Genomic DNA, 19926 nt, shown 5'->3' on the forward strand with positions numbered 1-19926 from the left:
TCTCGCGAGAGCTCCCCCTCAGTGGGGATTATATAATTTCCCTCAGGCGGGGGTGGGGTGCTGGGGCCACCCTCAGAAAAAGTTAGGTGCAAGCACAGGTGGGAGTAAGAGAGTTGTCCCTGGGGGACATGGGGGGAAGGGATACTGTCCCTTACTGCCCCCCCTACTTAGCTGGACAATGAGTCCTCTTATGCTAATAAGGTACTTACGTCACTTCCGCTCTTTCTCGGCCGCCATTTTGGCTAGGGCAGGTTCGGGGACTCGCTCCGAGGCGCTTGTATTGTCTGCCGAGGGGAGACGCGGGATCAGCCCCCTCCCCCGCCCGTTGCCGCCGCCGCCTCCGCCGGCCCGGTCTCCCCTCCGCCGCCCGCCGGGATCCATGAGCTGAACTCCCGCCCCCCCGGCCGCCGCCATCTTGTGCCCCCTCCCCCTCCCGCGGGCAGCGCTAAGGGGGATTTTGGCGTCTCCTCAGACACAGCTCCCTCTCTCGGTCCCCGCTGCTGAGGAGCGAGAGCAGCGCGGCCGCCGCCGCCGCCCGCGCCGGTGAAGCCGCCTCTCCCACACCCTCCGTCTCCTCCCTCCGCCCCTCCTTTGTCTGCACCGCTCGACGCCGCCGCCGCCGCCGCCGCCGCCCGCGCGGGGACTGGAGGGAGCCGCTCGCGCCGCCGCCGCCCGCCGCTGTGCTGCGCCCGCCGCGCCCCCCGGCAGCAGCCGCGGCCGCGGCGCGAGCCGGAGCCCGCCGAGGCCCCGGGCGCGCCCTCGCCGCCGCCAGCGCCGTGCCGCCGCCATCCGCCCGCCGCCGCCGCCGCCCGGCCCCCGAGCACGCCGGCCCCGCGCGCGCCTCGAGGCCGAGTCAAGGTAAGCCCCGCGCCGCCCGCCGCCCGGCCCCGCTCGCGACCCCCGGCCGCGCCCGCCCGCCCGCCGGCCGCGGGCGCATTGTTGTGGAGACGGCCAGCCCTCCAGCCGCACGCGCTCCTTTGCATACTCCGGGTTGACGGCCCGCCCGCCCGCCCGGCGCGGACCGCTACCCGGCTCGGCCCCGGGGGCCAGGCGCCTCCTCCTGCAGCCCGACCCCCGTCCCCGCCCCGCCGGCCCGCCGGGGCCAGCGGCCGGCCCGGCCACCCGAGCTTTGGCCGCTGATGGCATCGCCTTCCACCCCGCCCCCAGCGAGAGCCGAGCTTCTCCCATCCCTGGAGCTGATCCCTGCCTCCCGCCCCCCCAAAAGGAGCCCCCCCACGCACACCTCAGTGCCTGGGACCGGCCTGCTGCCAGGTCTGCCCACCCTTGGCTGGGGGAGGGGGGCCAGATTGGGGGGCGGGGAGCATGTAAGGCACGGAGTGAAAGTCTTTGCTTCCCGGTGCGATCCTTCCTCCCCACCGTGCAGCTCCCCTCCTGTCCTGACCACCGAGCCCCCCACCCCCTTTCTCTATCGCAGCTGCCCGGTCAGCACGGCCTCTTACGAGCATTCTGAGCCCCAACTTTGCAATAAGATGGTGAAAAATGGAAATCCAGAAAGCTGCGAAAAGATTTTTTTTCAGTGCAATGAATGGGGAGTAGTTCTTTGAGCACCCTTTTAATCACCTCTTTCCTCCGGGCTGCCTGCCTGCCTTCCCCTCCCCCACAACCTGGATGCCTGTCGCTGGAAAAGGCGCGATTGCTTCTCTTCCTCTTCTGCCCAAGACCAGGCGCCAAGGTCTGATGTCCTTTGTGGCCGCACACATACCCACACTAAGTCTTCTTGATGTTCTTGCATCCGCCAATTGCTCTGGACAGTTCTTGCCATAACCCCATTTCTCAGACAAAGGCTTAGGAGGGAAGAAGAACTAAACTGTTTCCTGTGTTTGCCATTTTAATGCTGTCCATCCCCACACATCTAATGTATCCCTGATGCTTCTCCTGCCAGTGTCTTGAACCTTCAAAATGAAAAAGAAAAAAATTTCCTGGGTAGCTTGATACAGTTTCTTTATAAATCTGCATTGTTGCTTCTGGTTTATGGCCATGAAGAAAATACCAGCCCCCACCCAAAATGCACCGCAGCCAAGTCGGCTAAAGGCGATGAGTGTTGGAGTCAGTAGGGGGCGCATTCCCTGCACTGGGTAAGGCTGCAGAAGGGGGAAGGGCCCCAGAGCTGGAACAGGATGTGCTTCACAGCGCCTTCTACAGACCATGGGAAAATGGACCCAGCAAGACACACTCTCGCACTCTTAGTTGGTGAGCTGACAGCAACATGGCGAAAGATTAAGTGAGTCAAGAGCAGTGATTTTATTTCTTCTAAAGAATCCACCCCACATTTTAGAAGTTCTTTTTACTCTTCAAAACTGTTGACCCTCAGACCAATCCACATTTGTTCTTGACACATCACCTTGGCACATCCTTGGTACACAGACTTCCCCTTCTCTGCAATTCTTCCACCTTAAGCTTTGAATGTGTTACCATATCTTTCCAAGGTCAGATGGTAAGAGAGAACGTTTAAGACCTTGAGAGTAACGGGTTTGGGGAATTGCTGATTACCTCCCTTCCTCATGGCCCAAATCTTTCCAGCTCTTTGAGAGTTAAAAATTATTCTTGAGGGATGTTAGATTTTAGTGGGGTAGTAGTTTTGATAAGCATGTAGATGGGTGTCATGATTTGCAAAGCCTTGTTGGTAAACATCAAGCCCATGTTGAGTTCTTTATTGTCCAACTCAACAGAGTTGATTGTAAAAGGTTGTTTCCTTCCAACTTTGGACTTGTAATTGCCATTCATTATCTCAGTAGCCAACCACCTTTGCAAAAGTGTTGACACCGGTCTTCTATGAGCACCCACCTTCTTAGGGTGTGTTGATTTCTGTAGATTTTACTCCTCTTGTTATTTCCATAGGTGTGAGATGCACAATGCGAAACCTAGGCCCCAGCTTTTGCACCATGATGCACAGGGTTGTACTTTTTGTACTGAACTGATAGGTGGCCTAGTGGTTATGCCCTGTACTACCATTTTGAGGATCTGGACTCCGTTCCTGCCTTGCTCTTTGGACCACATTATCAATTCACACCGGTGGGTATATTCATTTTGGAGGGTGGGAACTACAGCAACAGGGAAGCCAGAGACTTCTTCCTCCTTGGTCACCACCAAAGCCAACACTTCCAAAATTTTAGCCTAGCCACATTCCTCAAGGAACCGGTTAGAGCTGGTTGCAGTTGTGGGTTCTGAACAGAGAAATGACCTATGGCTTAAGAGAAAATTTTAAAGTTGCTAATATTGTTTTAATCATTTGCATTCTGCACTCTTATGTATAAAGTATGTAAAGTTCTCAATTGCTGTTATTTTGATGACCCAGTCTCAAGAGTTGCTAAGCTTCTAAAAAACCTTCAAGATTCTCTGATCAGAACAGACCTTGCCATGAGATTTGCTACCAAAGATTGACAGTGGTTGTTGATACTCAAGTGTAGTTTTAAGACTTTGTTACAAGTATTTTTATATAGATACACCAAGATAAATTTATGGGAGAACGAATGAGTATATTCTTTGATACATAGTTAACCAGTTGATGCTGAAGGGAGCATTTTCATTGGACAATTGTTACTAAGTAATATTTTGGTGAGTGAAAAGGAGGCAGCTTGGGTCAGGTATTCCATTAGAGACTTGACTATATTGCTTTTACAATTTTTTAAATAATTAGAAGAATCAGATATTTAATCTAAATAGTATTATTTGTAATTTTTAAATACTGTTTAGTATTTGTTAAACAGGTATGATTTTGACCTATATTTGATCTTTGACGTACAGTTACACAACTTTTTAAACGAGTAATTTGAAGACAACTTTTTACTTGAGGATATGTTTGAGGTGAAGTTTGTGAAGGTGCTGTTGTTTGATTTAGCAAATTATACATAAGATACAGTGTTAACTGATGTCCTTAGTGATAATAGCCGTTTCCCCCTACAGGAAAACTTGCTGTGAGCTCTTAGAAAGCATGTATTCTGCAGTTTCAAAGGTTTCTTGGTTTTGGCATTCAAAAAAAAATGGGGGTAGGTGGAACAATTGGGCTTGAAGGCTGGAATTTAGGTAAACTGAGGGTTCGTTAAAGTACAGTAAAAAGCCTCAATTAAGTAGAGGGTGGGGAATGGGTATCCTGTTTAATTGAACTTTAAGAAGAAATTCCGTCTTCATGTTGGCCCTTGTTGAAAATTTCCTGAGACTACCTCAGCAGAGGCTGCTGTGCTTCGAACTAACAGTCTCTGATTTTAGTTCTTAACAATTGCTGCATAGAAAGTACGGGAGATTGGGCTGTGACTGTCTTAAAGACCCTTAGCCCTGCCTATCCCGGAAGTCGTTGGTTTAAACATAACCACTGTGAGCTTGTTTTGCTTGAATTTCTCTTTTTTTCCTTAAACCAGAGTGCAGGAAAAGTTCTAATAGTATTTATATTAAAAATGAAATGTCACCGTGTTGAACACATTAAGGGTCAAGTACTTAATTACTCTTATTTTGATGACCCAGTCTCAAGAGTTGCTAAGCTTCTAAAAACCTTAAAGATTCTCTGATCAGAACAGGCCTTTCCTGAACATGTACTTGCTTCCAAATAACCAGCCAATAGGCTTTTATCATGTAAAAATGGCTTTTGATTTTCATTTTAACGTGTGTGCATACATTGATTATTTATCTTTGATTACTAAAGGCATAATTATATAAGGTACACTATGTGTGGGTTAAATTGTTGTGTTCCTTGTAACTACTTACAAATTTTGAAAAACATTAGGAATTGTTAGTATTTTGAAAATTTAAATATTCAGCAATCTGGTGGTTGATATATTTAAGATGATGTGCACATGCTGGCTACACATTTAATTGTGAAAACTACAGTTTAATAAGGAAGATGAGCTGTTGTAAAGGAGCAAGTAGAAATCAATACTTGGGTAGAGAAGAGATAAAAGAAAAACTTTAGAATTTAAATAGTATTTCTTTTTTTCTTTTGAGACCCGTTCATAAATTACAAAATTGCGTAAGTTGTAATAGACCTTGATAGATTGATTCCATTAGTTGGTGGCTGAGTGTGTGTATACACATAAGATACAATGCACTTTTTTAGAGTTGGAAATAACTATCATATTATTAAACACAAGTAAAATATTAGAAATGTAGTTTGGAAACTATAGTAGTTTTCTAAAGTGCAGATAAAAACCTCAGAATTAAACATTGTAGTTTTTTTAATAACCTTTTTAAATTTCAGTGAAATAAACTTTAAAAAAAATTATGTGGAAGTACAAAAAATTTGAATTTTTGTAAGATTAGAAGCTAGTTTGTAGTTTACACCAAGATGCCCAGTACTGTTGTGTAATAAGCTACTTGTTCAACCTGGACTTCCAAAGGACTTTAAAGTCTGTTATGTCTTCCAGAAGGTAAAATACTTTCCATGAGAGTTTAACTTTGATTTATTTGCCTAAGAGGCATGAACATTAAGAAAAATGTTGCTCCCCTATGTAAATAATTTAATTATAGTTAGATTGACAGAGCTTGACTCGTTATTAGCATCATGTAAACATACAAATTTTTTCCTGCCCTAGTTCTATAAGAGCTTGTGGTATTAAGTCTGGAGCAAATGCCATATTTTGCTGATGTGCATCACTCACTCGTACATTTTGTGTTGTTAGTTTGGAAACTTGGCATTTGAAACTGGTATGCACCAAAGCCCCACACTAATTAACTGAATTGATATTTTGAATGTAGAAGCTGTTTCTTGTTTGCACATTGGCACTTTCCACCTTGTTCGTTGAGACACTGTTAGGAGAAGCCGTCCACGTTTTGCCCAGCATGAGTGGTCATGGTTCCCTTGTGACTTCATCGTTTTTTATTGTTTGTTTTCCTGGTCCTGTTAATTAGAAAGTGGGGGGCAGGATGATTGTGCTGTCTCAGTCTCTCAGTGTCTTAGAAGTCCTCATACCTGTGTTTGGTCCTGACCTACCTTAATCTGCCAGTTTAGGGGTCAGCTTAAATGAGAATCCATAGTCTGCTTCACTGAAAGGAGAAGGCTCTCCTCACATATTATCAGGCTTCTCAAATTGGTATATGTATATATAATATATATGGATATGTGTGCATATATAGGAAGTCACAGGTGAAATGTGAGCCAGCTCTGTAAAGTGACAGTTTTGATTGGAGTGCGTATTTTTATTCTCATCAGTATAAACTGCAAAATTCTTTTCACTGTTTCAGTTCTGGGTTTCCTCATCTTTGTGTATGCATTCACTGTCCTCTGCCTTTAGTTCTTTGAGATGCACTCACAAGCCTCCATGGTTTTCTTGATCCCTAGCTTAATTCCAAGACAGCCTCTAGAGAAATCCTGAAATGTCAAGAATTTCAGCAGTGTTCCAGAGATAAAGGTTTGGAAATTAAAAGGAGAGCATAAAAGACTTTTGATAGAGTTTACTAAGGGAAGAACTGCTCTGAACATAGTTTAAGATGTAATTCAGAAACATGCGCATAATCTGTAAGAGACTCATGCGTTGTTTGACCAGCCCTCGGAATTAAAAATGAATTCCTACGTGTCCTAATTCCCTCTCCATTTAGGGTGTAGATTTGTAATTGAGTCACTCAGCTTTGGGTTGTTTGTGTTGATGTATCGCTTCTCATATGACTTGGTTGATGCCTTTAATCAGGATGAGCTATGAGTTAAAGATCCCCTGGGTGGCCTTTATGGTATTATACAATAATATTGATGGCTTGCCCGTTTTATTTTCCAAGCACTGTATAAACCATTCTCAGTTCTCTCGGGACTGTCCTTGTTTCACGAGTAGGGAAATCAAGGCACTAGCATGTGCAGTGATGAAGTCTGGGCTGGTTCCCAGGCCTGTGCTTGGAGCACAGGCTTTGATAGTGCTCCTGTGAGCTGTTTGGCTAATGAGGGCTCAAATGAATGCTTCATAACTTCATAGTGATGTTTTGTGCTTATATGTCAGCTAACACCACAAGATCCCAGATGGGCTCCACAGTTAAAGCAGCTAGCCACAGCCCAGCAGGAGAGTATGGGTGAAAATGGTGCTGGTGGCGGTTAATTGAAGTAGCGTATGTCTGGTTTGAAGTTGCTTGTATAAGGATCTAAAAAGAAAATTTGTTTATGGTCCTGATGCTTTCCCCAATGTTTTGGGTTAGGGCAGTCTTATTCCTTCTCTCCTTTGAGCAGTTATTTTTGCTTAGACAGATAATTGCTGGCTTTTGCCCGTCTGCCTTTTCTTTTTCTGAACCCTCTATGCTCCATTTAAGAGCTTGTGGAAACCTGTGCTTCCCTTGACAATCTGTAAAGCTTTCCTTTTTTGGTGAGAGCTGGCTACAGCTGAGAACCTATATGAGTGGTCTCTTTTGAAATCTAGTGTATGTAAAGAAACTTCTATCTAGTGGAAATATGGTAGAATTTATTAAAATTTTAAATTGGAGTTGTTAATTTAAGTCAACAATTAGAATTCTTGTTCTTGTGAAAGAGGTGAACTGAGACTGGGAGAGTCCTAATGTAGAGAATGCTCAGAATCCTGGTTCAAGATCAGTTATACTTAAAAACAGGGGGGCCGGCCCGGTGGCACAGGCGGTTAAGTGCGCGCGCTCTGCTGTGGCGGCCCGGGGTTTGCCGGTTCAGATCCTGGGCGCGCACTGATGCACCGCTTATCAAGCCATGCTGTGGCGATGTCCCATATAAAGTGGAGGAAGATGGGCACGGATGTCAGCCGAGGGCCAGTCTTCCTCAGCAAAAAAAGGAGGATTGGCAGATGTTAGCACAGGGCTGATCTCCTCACCAAAAAAAAAAACAACAGGAAAAATACAAATAAAACTTTTCTGCAGCAAGTGATTGAGGCATCGAATGGCAAAAGCTGCTACAAGAAGAATGCTTTTGCTACAAAGAATGCTGTGGCTAAGCCCTGACTCTAGGAGATAGCGTAGAAAAACTTCAGAAGATGATTCAAATAAATTATTCTCTTCTTCAAGAATGGTGAGAAAAAGACATTTCCCATTACTATGGGAAAATTATTTCTGAATAGTTTTGATAGAGCATGGAAAATTTATTATTAAGAGATTGAAAATAACCTACTTTTTGTCTTATGCCATTTAGATGCAAAGGCCAGTGGCATGCTTCTGGAATGATCGTGAATGGACATATCTGGATGTCCTCTTATGCCCGCTTGTGAATTAATTGGTTTCCCATCTTCACGTTTCTCTTAGGCCAGCTTGTCCACCTGTATTGACAGCACGCAGCTCTAAGCCTGTGGGGTTCTTCTGTAGGCAGCGGAGTGTTGGACTCACTCCCCACGACGTGTCTCTGCCTTCCTGGAATGCCTCTTTAAAATGGAGCAAATTGGGAAACAGTCCCCATCTCACACTCTCCCTAAAGCTAGATTGCGATGTTAGAGATGTTCTTTTTCTTTTTTTCTTTTTTAAGCAGTAAGGCGTCTTGCCCCCTTTCAAATACAATTTCATGTTAACTCAAGTATATAAAATCGATCGAGTTAGGGGACCACATCTCCAGTTGTTCAGCTTTCGTCTTGTCCCTGAGGCGCTGTCGTCCCCTCCGTTTGTGTGTGTATCTTCAAGTCTCAGCACACACTCAGAAGCCACCCTGAAAACCATTGGTTCCATTGACATTTCAGAAATTCTGTTGGTCACAGCTGAGATCCTTGTCTGAAGTCTAAATACTCAGAGTAACAGGATGAGCAGCAACATAATAGCAGTTTCCACTTGTAGGCAGTAGTCTTTTAGTCTGCAAGTCTTCTTAAATGAGGAGCGACCCACCTATTTTTTTAAAAATAAATATGCAAAATTTAGATCACACCTTTATGTTTCTACGTAACTGTAAGTCACCTAGGTTTATTTTGGGTACTGCAGATGTTCTGTTCCATAAGCATTTTAAGTGCCACAGAGCTTGTAAAGTTAAGAATATGCTCTTTAGCGTGAATGGGTCACACAAATGTCAAGTATTGTATAAAAACATCACTGTGTAAGTATGAATGCACATTTTAATGTGTACAGGAACAGATGTATGGCAACCACATCTGATTCTCAGGAATAATAATAGTCCATGCTTTTTAAAAGATTATACCCTGGTGTGAACTCACAGTTTTCAAAGTGATTGTGCCAGTATCTGATCTGATTTAAGGTAATAATGATAACTGCTTTAAAAGCATTAACTGATGGGCCGGCCCCGTGGCTTAGCGGTTAAGTGCGCGCACTCTGCTACTGGTGGCCCGGGTTCGGATCCCGGGTGCTCACCGGTGCACCACTTCTCCGACCATGCTGAGGCCGAGTCCCACATACAGCAACTAGAAGGATGTGCAACTATGACGTACAACTATCTACTGGGGCTTTGGGGGAAAAAAAAACGAAAGAAAAAGAAAAGCATTAACTGGTATCATCTCATTTAATTCTTCTGACATTTGAACAATGGGGGAAAAAAAAACGAAAGAAAAAGAAAAGCATTAACTGGTATCATCTCATTTAATTCTTCTGACATTTGAACAATTGAATAGTGTCCTTCTGGTTATACTGTAAGGAAACAGACCTCCAGAGGTTAAGTAACACTTTTAAGGTCACAAAGCTAGTAGGTGGCAGAGCAAGGGTTTAAAAACACAGATCTGTCCTCTCTAGGGCTATGTTCTCAGTCACTACAACGTACCATCTTTTCTAGCAGAGGAAAGCTTTACTGTGCTGTCACCCTACTTCTTGTTATAGAAGTTTGAAGTTATGAGGTAAAAGTTTTTGCATGTGGGTGATAACGTCAGCTAAATTTTTTCCTCCATGAAAACAATATAGTCCTATTGGAAAACACAAATTTTGATGTCGACTATAGGCTTCACCTTTGAACCTTTTTTTCCACTTCTTTTTGCTGTCACTTCATTGTCTTGTTATCTCTCGTGATTTTGCATACCTTTCAGATTGAGTAGGTCTGGAATGGGTGTAAGGCTCCCTAGGGTAATTCTGACAATTGGCTAAGTCTTGTATTCACTTTTCTACTTAATTGACTTCCTCCAGACCTTTTTTAATGGGACCTCCCGAACATGACCAGATTAATTCTCTTAAAGGGCCATCAGAATTGCATCGTTTCTCTACTTCAGTACCTGCAGCGTCTCCTCGCTGGCCACCAGACATGGCAGCAGCAGACTCTAGCTTCACACTCAAGGCCTCCATCCTGTTCCCAACTTGCCTTTCCAACCTTGTCATTCATTATTACTCAGAAGCTTGACATAGCAGCCACTCTGACTCTGTGCAGTAGTTCCTAGAACTCCTTGCTTTCCCACCTCTGGAACTGTGCCAGCAAGTTTTTTGCAGTGAATGCAGATTCTCAACCTAACTTAGTGGGGGCAGCTCAGCAGCTGCTTCAACCCTCTCCTGATCTCCCCTGGTGAGAATGAACTTTCCCTCTTACGAAGCCTCAGATCATTTAGTTTGTGACACATCTGACACATTGCCTCTTTTCCTGTAGATATTCATGGGGTATCATCTCTGTAAGCCCTTTTTAGGCAAGGACTGTTCATTCAGTCTACATTTATTGAGTGTCTCCTATGTGCCAGCCACTGTTGTAGATGCTAGAGATATAGCAGGGGAAAAACAGGCAGGGTCATTCTAATGGACCTTCTTTGCCTTGGATAGTGAGATGGCACCCTTGTCCTCGAGCATATTTTAAGGATTCTGGTTAGTCTATCAGTTGAGATCAGGAAAACTAATCCTTGCTGAAAAATGATTCATAGTGATTGTAATTTACAACATAAATACCTCTTTACCAGCTGTATCAATTACAGTTTCAGGTTGTATTTTACTAAATCTGTGAGATCACCTGTGATGAGCATTTAAAATAAATTAAAACTTTTAAGTCACAGTGTGATTATAATTTTGATGATTGATAAGGTGGTGAGCCAGGGTGTTTATTTCCCAGTAGATTCTTGGCTTAATATTAATGAGCCACACCGACATGAAAGAAAACAAAACTTGCTTAAAGTGCTAAAATTAAATGTTTCATCATTCTGTTACCTTTGAAAAGGCTTCCTGTTTTATTTTTCCTGGGACCTCTCCCCTTCTGCAGTTCTATCCTTGTAACTCTTTGAAAGAAACTTAAGGTGATTTGAAAATTTAACACATCGAGATTTTGTGAAAATCTTTTCTGTACTGCTACATGCTCTAGAGTCATTTCAGTTTTGCAAAACTAAAAAATAGCTGAACTTCTCAATAAAGTAACCCCAGCTGGATTAAATCTGTTAGTTAAGGCCGAGTATGAATTGGGGCCGTTGACATTGACAGAAGTGATAAATTCCACTGTTCCTGGCCTCTTGGAGTGGAGTAGATTTTGCCAGGAAAGTGAACTCTGTACTAAGAATTTTTTTAAGTACTTAACAGTTTGGGGGCATTAATACATTACCATAGAGTTCACTCATTTAATATTTGTAAAGGCCTTCAAAGCTCCAATATTAACATCCGGGTCTTGCTCTAGAAGATCTGTCTTGTTCAAAGGAATCTTAACAGATACTTAATATTCATAGTTTTAGCAAAGAGACCCATCAATGATGAATGCCTCTTAATTTTGAGCCTAGACTACCCTGCTGATAATATTACAAGCAAACCTTCTCTGGCTCCGTCTTCACTATAGTTGCCTTAAATTTTCCAGTGGCCGTGTTTTAAAAAAAAATTATTTTAATTGTGATGCATAACAAAATTTATCATTTTAACTACTTTAAAGTGTACAGTTCAGTGATAATTAATTAAGTACACTGAATGTTGTTGTGCAACCGTTACCACTATCTCCAGAACTTTTTTCATCTTGCAAAACTGAAATTCTATACCCATTAAACAATAAGTCCCCATTCTTCACACCCCCAGCACTTGGCACCACGCTTATGCTTTCTGTCTCTGTGAATTTCACTACTGTTAGTATTTCGTATGAGTGGAATCATACGATATTTGTCCTTTTGTGACTAGCTATTTCACTTAGCATAATGTCTTCCAGATTGATCTGTGTTGCCAGTAGCCACATTTTTAAAAATAAAAAGTGAAATTAATTTTAATAATATCTTTTTAACCTAGTATATCCAAACTATTGTCGTTTCAACATGTAGTCAATATTTTTGAAAAGATTTATGAGACATTTTACGTTTTTTACACTAAGCCTTGGAAATTCCGAGTATATTTTATACTTAAAAGTATATCTCAAATGGACAAAGGACTTGAATAGACATTTTTCCAAAGAAGATATACAAATGGCCAATAAGCAAATGAGATGTTCAACGTCCCTAATCATTAGGGAAATACAAATCAAAACTACAGTGAAATGCTGCCTCACACTCATTAAGATGGCTACTCTCAAAAAAAAAAAACACAAAATAACAAGTGTTGGTGAGGGTGTGGAAAAATTGGAACCCTTGTGCACTGTTGATGGGAACATAATTGGTAGAACTGCTGTGGAAAGAGAATTACTATGTGATCTGGCAACAGAGTCTCGAAGAAACACTTATATTCATAGCAGTATTATTCACAGTAGCTAAAAGGTGGAAGCAACTCAAGTGTCTGTCAACAGATGAATGGAAAAGCAAAATGTGTATATACATAGTGTGGAGTATTATTCAGCCTTAAAAAGGAAGGAAATCTGATGTATGCTACAAGATGGATGAACCTTGAGGACATTATGCTAACTAAAATAAACCAGTCACAAAAAGTCAAATATTTTGTGATTCCACTTACGTGAAGTACTTAGAAGAGTCGAAATTGTAGAGACAGAGTAGAATAGTGATTACCGGATACAGAGGTATTGTTTAATGGGTATAGAGTTTCAGTTTTACAAGATGAAAAGAGTTCTGGAGATGGATGGTCGTGGTGGTAGCACAGTACTGATGACTATTTAATACCACTGAACTGTACACTTAGAGATGGTTAAGATGGTAAATTTTATGTGTATTTTACCACAATATAAACAAACAAATAAAGAACCTTTTGAAAGCGTATCTCAGTTCAGTCCAGACTAGCCGCATTTTAAGTGCTTAATAGCCATTTGTGGCTAATATCTACCTTACTGGAAAGCACAGTTCTTAAAGTAAAAATTAATTTATAAAGTTTTCAAGCAACGTTGGTTTTCTTGCTGCATGAGTAAACACTGAAATATATAGATTCTGTTTCTTTTAAAAGAAAAACAAATTATGTGTGCATAAAAAATCTGGAAAGATAAATATACCCACTATTAACTACTGTCTTGTCTTTGGGTAAAGTTAAGTTATATTCTTTCACTTATCTCTATCTATATTTTGTAATCTTATATTAGGCCTAATTGCTTTGTGGTGGTTTTGTTTGTTTGTTTGTTTGTTTTTGGTAACAGCTTTATTGGTAACTCCTCCAGCCCTAGGCAACTTTATAATCTCCTTTCTGTCTCTGTAGATTTGCCTGTCCTGGACATTTCATATACAGTCATGTGCCGCATAACGACGTTTGGGTCAACACCGGACCACATATACAGTGGTGGTCCCATAAGATTAGTACCATACAGCCTAGGCTATACCATCTAGGTTTGTGTTAAGTATGATGTTCGTACAACAAAATTACCTAACAACGCATTTCTCAGAATGTATCCCTGTCGTTAAGCAACACGTGGCTGTAAATGAAATCATACAATAAGTGGCCTTTTGTGACTGCTTTCACTTATAATGTTTTCAGGGGTCATCCATGTTGGAGCATATATCAGGCCTTCATTCCTTTTTATGGCTCAATCATTCCATTGTATGGATATATTATGTTTTATTTATCCATTTATCAGTTGTTGGAGATTTGGGTTGTTTCTCCTCCTTGGGTATTGTGAATACTGTTGAGAACATTCGTGTACAAGTTTGTGTGTGGATGTGTGTTTTCATTTCCCCGTTTTTGTAACGAAAACAAAGAGAACTTTATTTGAGAAAAGGAGCCTAAAAAGTAGTTGAGCAGACCGGCCGCCTGTCTACCCCTGCCCTTCAGAAAAGAAATATCATCAAAGCCTCTGCTTTTCCAAGCAATATTTGGAAGAACATGCTTTGAGTATTGATAATGGGATGATCATAAAGGAGAGATGTAGGATACATCTGTTTTTTGAAAAGCTGGTGTTTTATGTAAGGATACCAAGGTTGTGTTTTTCATTTTGCAAGATATTTACAATTTGGACGGGAAGATATCCGTAGATGTGGCTGTCTAGTGGCCGTAGGCGTCCGTGACGATGACAAGAGCGCTTTCGGGCAGGCGGTCTCAGAGCAGGGTTCTTGTTGCCCTCCTTCCCTGGGTGTGACGGGCCGTCTGACCTGCGGTGTGCACCCTGGTTGCTGTGTTGCCCCTTGAGCTGGTGTGACTGGGCTTTATTGAGCTCATTTCAACCTTGGGTGTCGGGGTTCTGGCACCTTCACACGTGTGTGTGTAATGTGTCGTCCTTTACTTTTAATTACTCTCAGAGAGCGGAGCTTCATCTGCATGGGTCAGGAGCTTCATCTGCATGGGTCATGGGAGGAGCACCGCATCCCAGGTCTGAAGGTGACCCTGAGACCCAGCCCTGTCGTGACAGGCTGAGCACCCTTAGGCCAGTTGCTGCACCTCAGTTGCTAATCTGTGAAATAAGAAGGGTTTACATTAGGCAACGCCCGGGTTCTTTCACTGATTCAAAGTGCTGCTTTTTCACAACAGATTTCAGTTGATTTTGTGGTTTGGAATATAAATCTGAATCTCTTGTCTTTCCTAGGAGTTGTACTGGATATTTGTTCTTTTTCATTTTGGAATCAAAATGCTCATGCCCCTTCAATTGAGAAGACACTTAAAGACTGTTGACAGTTACTGCCTTTCTAACTAGACATGGATTCAGTACAGAATATCTTTTTCCTCAGCAGCTGAACTAGCTAATGCTGAAAAAGGCAGCACATATGCCAAAAAAAAAAAAAGATTTGGTTGATGGTAGTCATATGTGTGAAGTGGCTGCCACAACACAAGTGTACCTTTCAGGAGCATTAATTTAAAAATAATATCCAGAATTAGAAAAGTGTTGTCCCATTTGACCTTCTGATTGTCACATCGGGAACAATAGTTTATTTAGGGCACCAGAGAGATTGACAAACTGGAGCCCCTCCGTTAGAGGTTGGCTTGTGGGATCACAGAAGGAATGGTGAAAAGAACTGAGTGTGGTTAACTTGGAGAAGGGGGAAGATTTGGGAGGGAAGGAGAAAGTGTCTTACAAACTTGAAAGGCTGTTATGTGGCTAAGTGATTAGACTTCTATAGCTGAACAGAGAGCTGTGGGCAGGTTACAAAACACTGTAAAGAGTAAACTTGTGAGCAGAGCTGTCCAGTGTGGAATGAGCTGCCTTGTGGGGGTGTGTTCCCCTCACTCGATCGAGCAGAGAGATAGTCTCTTAGAGCAGGGTTGTTTGTGGAAGGGATTCACACATTGTTTATAGAAAGAGACCAGACGTTTTTGTACAGGATGCTTTATTTAGATAAGTATACTCATTTTGCCTTGATAAATGCTATCTCCCTACAAAAGAAATAGTTATGAAAACTTAATTATAAGGAATTTAATAATTGATTTGGTTTAAAAACTTGAAGAAAATCAAGGTTTTCTTCAGAAGTGGAGGCAGTTTTGTATTTGACACTTTACTCAATTAATTGGGTTTCTTTTATTATCAAACTGAGAGAATAGTAAAAGCCAGTGCAGTTAGTTAAAAATAGAAGAAAACAGAAATTGTTACGTCTTTTTGCCCGCTTCTTGTCTTTATTACAGTGTTCTAATAGGATTATCCTAGGCAATATAATTGATATTCATTATTCAAATTTAATTTTTGTCTTCATTTGCAAAGTAGTTTCTCTTTCTAATCCTCCTGTGCTTTCCAAATATCCCCTCCTTTAGCCTCAACACTACTGCACATTTTCTGGTAAGATTAAGGAGAGAGGAAACTGAACTTTTTCTTCTTACCTCTGTCACACTGCGAAGTTTTATCTGCTAATCCAGAAGAGCATTTTGCCCCTGGATAGTCAGACAGTTACTTGTTCTGTGGTATTTGGGATTGAGGAAGAGAGGAGACAGAGCTACCTTTCTATGAAGAGCCTCTGGCATCTGGAAGGTCTTTTGCCCAAGCTTATAGGAAATTGAAAGATAGGCTGCTTCTGTTCAGGGCTGTGTGTTTTAGAGAAAGATTGACTAGATGAGTGCTTCCAGACTGAAGGTAGACTCTGGGCCCTCAATGTGCTCCCTCGTTGGAGGGTTGCTCTAGCAAGGCTTTACAAGATTCATTTTTTAAAATACAAAATATATAAACCTTTTTACAACTGGTTTAACTTAAACGTAGGACTTAGTGACACCCTTAAAAGCAAATGAGGTGTCTGTGTTCACCACTTTAGATTCCAGGTCAGGAAAGATGAGTGCTCATGGGTTATAAAAAGAAACAGTGTTTATGATGACCAGGATTTTTCTCAATGAGTGATATTGACGAGTATTAAATATGTTGCTGAGGGGCGGTAGGAGGAAAAGAGAGTACATAAATAGGGGAATGATGTTTTCTTTCTGCCTAAATAGTTTTTACCTTAACAGGTCCTAAATGTTTCCACAGAGACATCAAAAAATCTGTTTTTAAAAAAAAAGTACCGGGGCCAGCCCCGTGGCTTAACAGTTAAGTTCACACACTCTGCTACTGGCGGCCCGGGTTTGGATCCCGGGCGCGCACCGATGCACCGCTTGTCCAGCCATGCTGTGGCGGCGTCCCACATACAGCAACTAGAGGGATGTGCAACTGTGACGTACAACTATCTACTGGGGCTTTGGGGAGAAAAGGAGGAAGATTGGCAATAGATGTTAGCTCAGGGCCAGTCTTCCTCAGCAAAAAGGAGGATTGGTATGGATGTTAGCTCAGGGCTGATCTTCCTCACAAAAAAATAAAATAAAAAAGGTACCATTGTGCGTAGCAATGAAGTAACTGATGCTTTGATTCTCTGCATGAGAATCTTGTTAAAATGCCTGTGCCTCTTAGAAAATAGCATGACACTATTTTTTAGTTAGATCAGTGGTTTAAAGAAACCTCAAATATCTGAGTCTTAAAAACCCCAGTTTGGGTTATAAGATCTTTGTATAAATACTTGCATCAGCATTAATTTGAGTACTTTGTTTTAAGTATCAAGGGTGAGAATTTCTAATTTCTTACATACTAATTTGGGTTGATGATGATGACGTTACCAAAAATGAAATTGTTTATATTGTAGTAGCTTGGATGTCTTCCTAATTTTCATTAACTTAGAAAATACAGCTGCCATTTTTCTTTACTAGTAACGGCAACATTTCCAGCCTTTGGTAAAGTGAAGTAAAAGATATTCCCGGTAAAAGATATGCCCCCCACCCCCCAAGTAAAAGCTATTCCCAGAGAGACTGTATTTTTTTTTTTTTTTTTTTTTACAGCTTTAATGTAGAAATATTTAAAAGACAACATGAAAGAATAACTATGTTCTAATCTTTACCCTCCTGTGGGCTTCCTGTAACCATATTCTGATCAGACTATAATTTTATTTAGGGGAGATTTTCAGTAAACTATTGGAATTCTGCTATAGCCATTAAACTTCCTGCTTTGGTTGATTGCCCACTAGGTCCAGATTCTACACTTCAGTAGACTGCCACCTTGGCATAAACTTGGATTATGAGCTTAGTTTAGACAAGTAACTATTTCAAGGAAATACTTGGGAACAGAGAATGTTTCCTTCTTCCTCTCTCCCTTTCAGCCTGAGCCCTCCACATTTTATCTTTTTTATATTTCAACTAAGATTTCTTTAGAAACAAGGATTTCACCCCTTTGAAGGAGGGTGGAGGGGGGGAGGTTGAAAACCACTGGTTTAGACTAAGCAGCTTATGTTGAGGGGTTACCAGGAAGAAGTAATCATCCTTGTCTAGCTCTCAATGCAGTGTTAGAAATGTTTTTCTTACTAAGATTGTAGATTTGCATTCACTAATGTAACTGATGCATTAGTTGTCGCTCCAGTATATGTTGAGATTTCAGTTCCCAATATTAGAAAGTAGCAGGGTTACACCTGCAGGTGATGGGGACTAGGACACACTATCACACTTACTTCTGTATTTTCTGGCATGTTAAATAGCACCATATGTTCTTATTAGGAACTTGGGACACATCATATAAGAATGCATATAAAAATATGAAGAATTATATACTGGAACATGCCATGCTAGATCCATACTTGCAGTAGCTTAAAATATAATCTGGAGAAGTTTGATTTGGAGGCTTTTTTTTTTTTTCTTTTTTCACTCCTATCTTGACTGTTTATCTTTGCCTGGTCAGAAGTTTAAGGTTGGGTTTTATGTCTTTGTGTTTGTTTTTACTTTCTGATGGCACAGTTATAAATCCTTTTCTTCTACCACTAAAAACAGGGACTAAATGATGCCATCCTTGATCTGGTGGCTGTGCAGAGGGAGTACCATAGAGAGACAAGCCCCGTGGACTCGTGGTGCATCAGGTCCTGCAAACTTTGCCTTGAGCCTGCTGAACTAGCACTGTCATCTCTTGGCTTCCCCTCCATCTTCCTGACCCAGAAGAGCCTGAGTACAACACCTGACTAGATCCAAGTCTTTTCGCAGAGCTGTTGTTTCATAAATGATTATAATTACGTTTCTCAGTTAATGGCCTCTTTGCTTAAGTAAAGTTCACAGTCATTCATGTTGTATCAGCAGCCTGCCCCTGTACAGATTCAGCCTACAGATATTTCCTCATGAGACAGGCTGTCTCTGCCTTTATTTACCCTCTTAGTACTTAGAGTAAAGGAGTATCTTTGCTTTTGGTATTTGGAGGGGAAAGAGGTGCATGTATTTCATCAGTCTTATATAGAATTAATATGGTTCTAATTCATCTGTAGCCCAGGGCTACAGATCTCAGATTTTCATTTCAGCCATCTGACTCTGGCTTTATAAGAAAACACATGAGTAGGAGTTTGCCCAGGATTAGTAAAACTTAAATGTTTTGGCCCCAGTCAGTAGGTGTGAGTATAATTTGCAGAGATCAATAGGAAAGAGTGTGGCTGAATCATTAAACATTGATTTTAAATCATTCTCAAAAATTGATGATTTAAGTCCACTTCATCAGATGGCATATACTTACCCGAAAGCTACTTATCTTCAATTCTTAATAAAACACTTGCAAATGTTAACTCTATTAATAGGTCAGTGAGCTTTCCTCAAAATCTTGTAGAATTTAGAAAGTGTTTGACTCTTTTGTACAGTATTTTTGAAACCAGAGGCCCAAAGTATCTTTCACAATAACTATATCTTCCTGGCAAACTCCTTTTCTTCCTACTAGACCCAATTCACAAGTATAATTATTTTGCATAAAATTCCCCATCTTTCCTCTTACTTATTCACTTCTTCTTCTATGTCTCACTGTCCAGTGGGTCTGCCAAGACTTTTGGTGACGTGAACCAAAGCTTAAGCAAAAATGATCATGTGTTTGCTCGTTTATGAGAAGGCGGGGCAGGGGAGGGGCTTTCTTTCAGGCACAGCTGGATTGAGAACCTTAAGCAGTGTCTGCAGGAGTTTTTCCCTTCTCTGCTTTCTCCATGTGGTGGCAGGTCCTGACTCTCCTTTTCAGCGTCACTCAGCCCTGTTTTGGGCGCATGTCCCACGCTGTACTAGTGAGTGTCTACAGAGATAGAATGCTCTAATTCGTCAGTCTGAGTCCTGTGGACTCTGCTCTGATGGAGGAAGGGCTTCCTGACAGCACATCAGCTGTGGCAGGGATGGTTCCAAAGGAAGTTTAGCAGGCAAAAACAAGCATCTTTACTCCAGTGACCGAGTGCCTGCTGTGTCCTCTGGGTCCTGTCTCCTAGAAGTGATGGGCTGTTGTTGAAGGGGAAGAACTGTGTCCTATTCATGTCTCTATTCTTAGCACATTGACTGGCAAAGTGTAGGTACTCTGAAAATGATCGATAAACAGGTGAA

General features: G+C 41.9%; 2 protein-coding genes across 6 annotated transcripts in view; one reads left to right on the top strand and one right to left on the bottom strand.

The window, feature by feature from the left end:
- Nucleotides 1-19926, top strand: part of ADNP (activity dependent neuroprotector homeobox) — a 38917-nt gene that overhangs the window by 4235 nt on the left and 14756 nt on the right. Inside the window, exons 1-2 of one of the 5 annotated variants that reach the window (XM_058562466.1) lie at nt 579-858; nt 2860-3033. The exons of 1 other annotated variant lie outside the window; for it this stretch is intronic. The gene's annotated coding sequence lies outside the window, so the exon portion shown is untranslated. Of the gene's footprint in view, nt 1-578; nt 859-1368; nt 3034-19926 lie in introns of those variants that run through there. 3 more of the 5 variants (XM_058562467.1, XM_058562469.1, XM_058562465.1) reach the window with 3 other exon arrangements.
- Nucleotides 306-983, bottom strand: LOC131418777 (uncharacterized). The gene has a single exon (XM_058563409.1). It carries the CDS (start codon nt 981-983, stop codon nt 306-308), a length of 678 nt encoding a protein of 225 aa, XP_058419392.1.

This window comes from Diceros bicornis, chromosome 19, assembly GCF_020826845.1.
Source record: "Diceros bicornis minor isolate mBicDic1 chromosome 19, mDicBic1.mat.cur, whole genome shotgun sequence".
NCBI classification, from domain to species: Eukaryota; Metazoa; Chordata; class Mammalia; order Perissodactyla; family Rhinocerotidae; genus Diceros; species Diceros bicornis.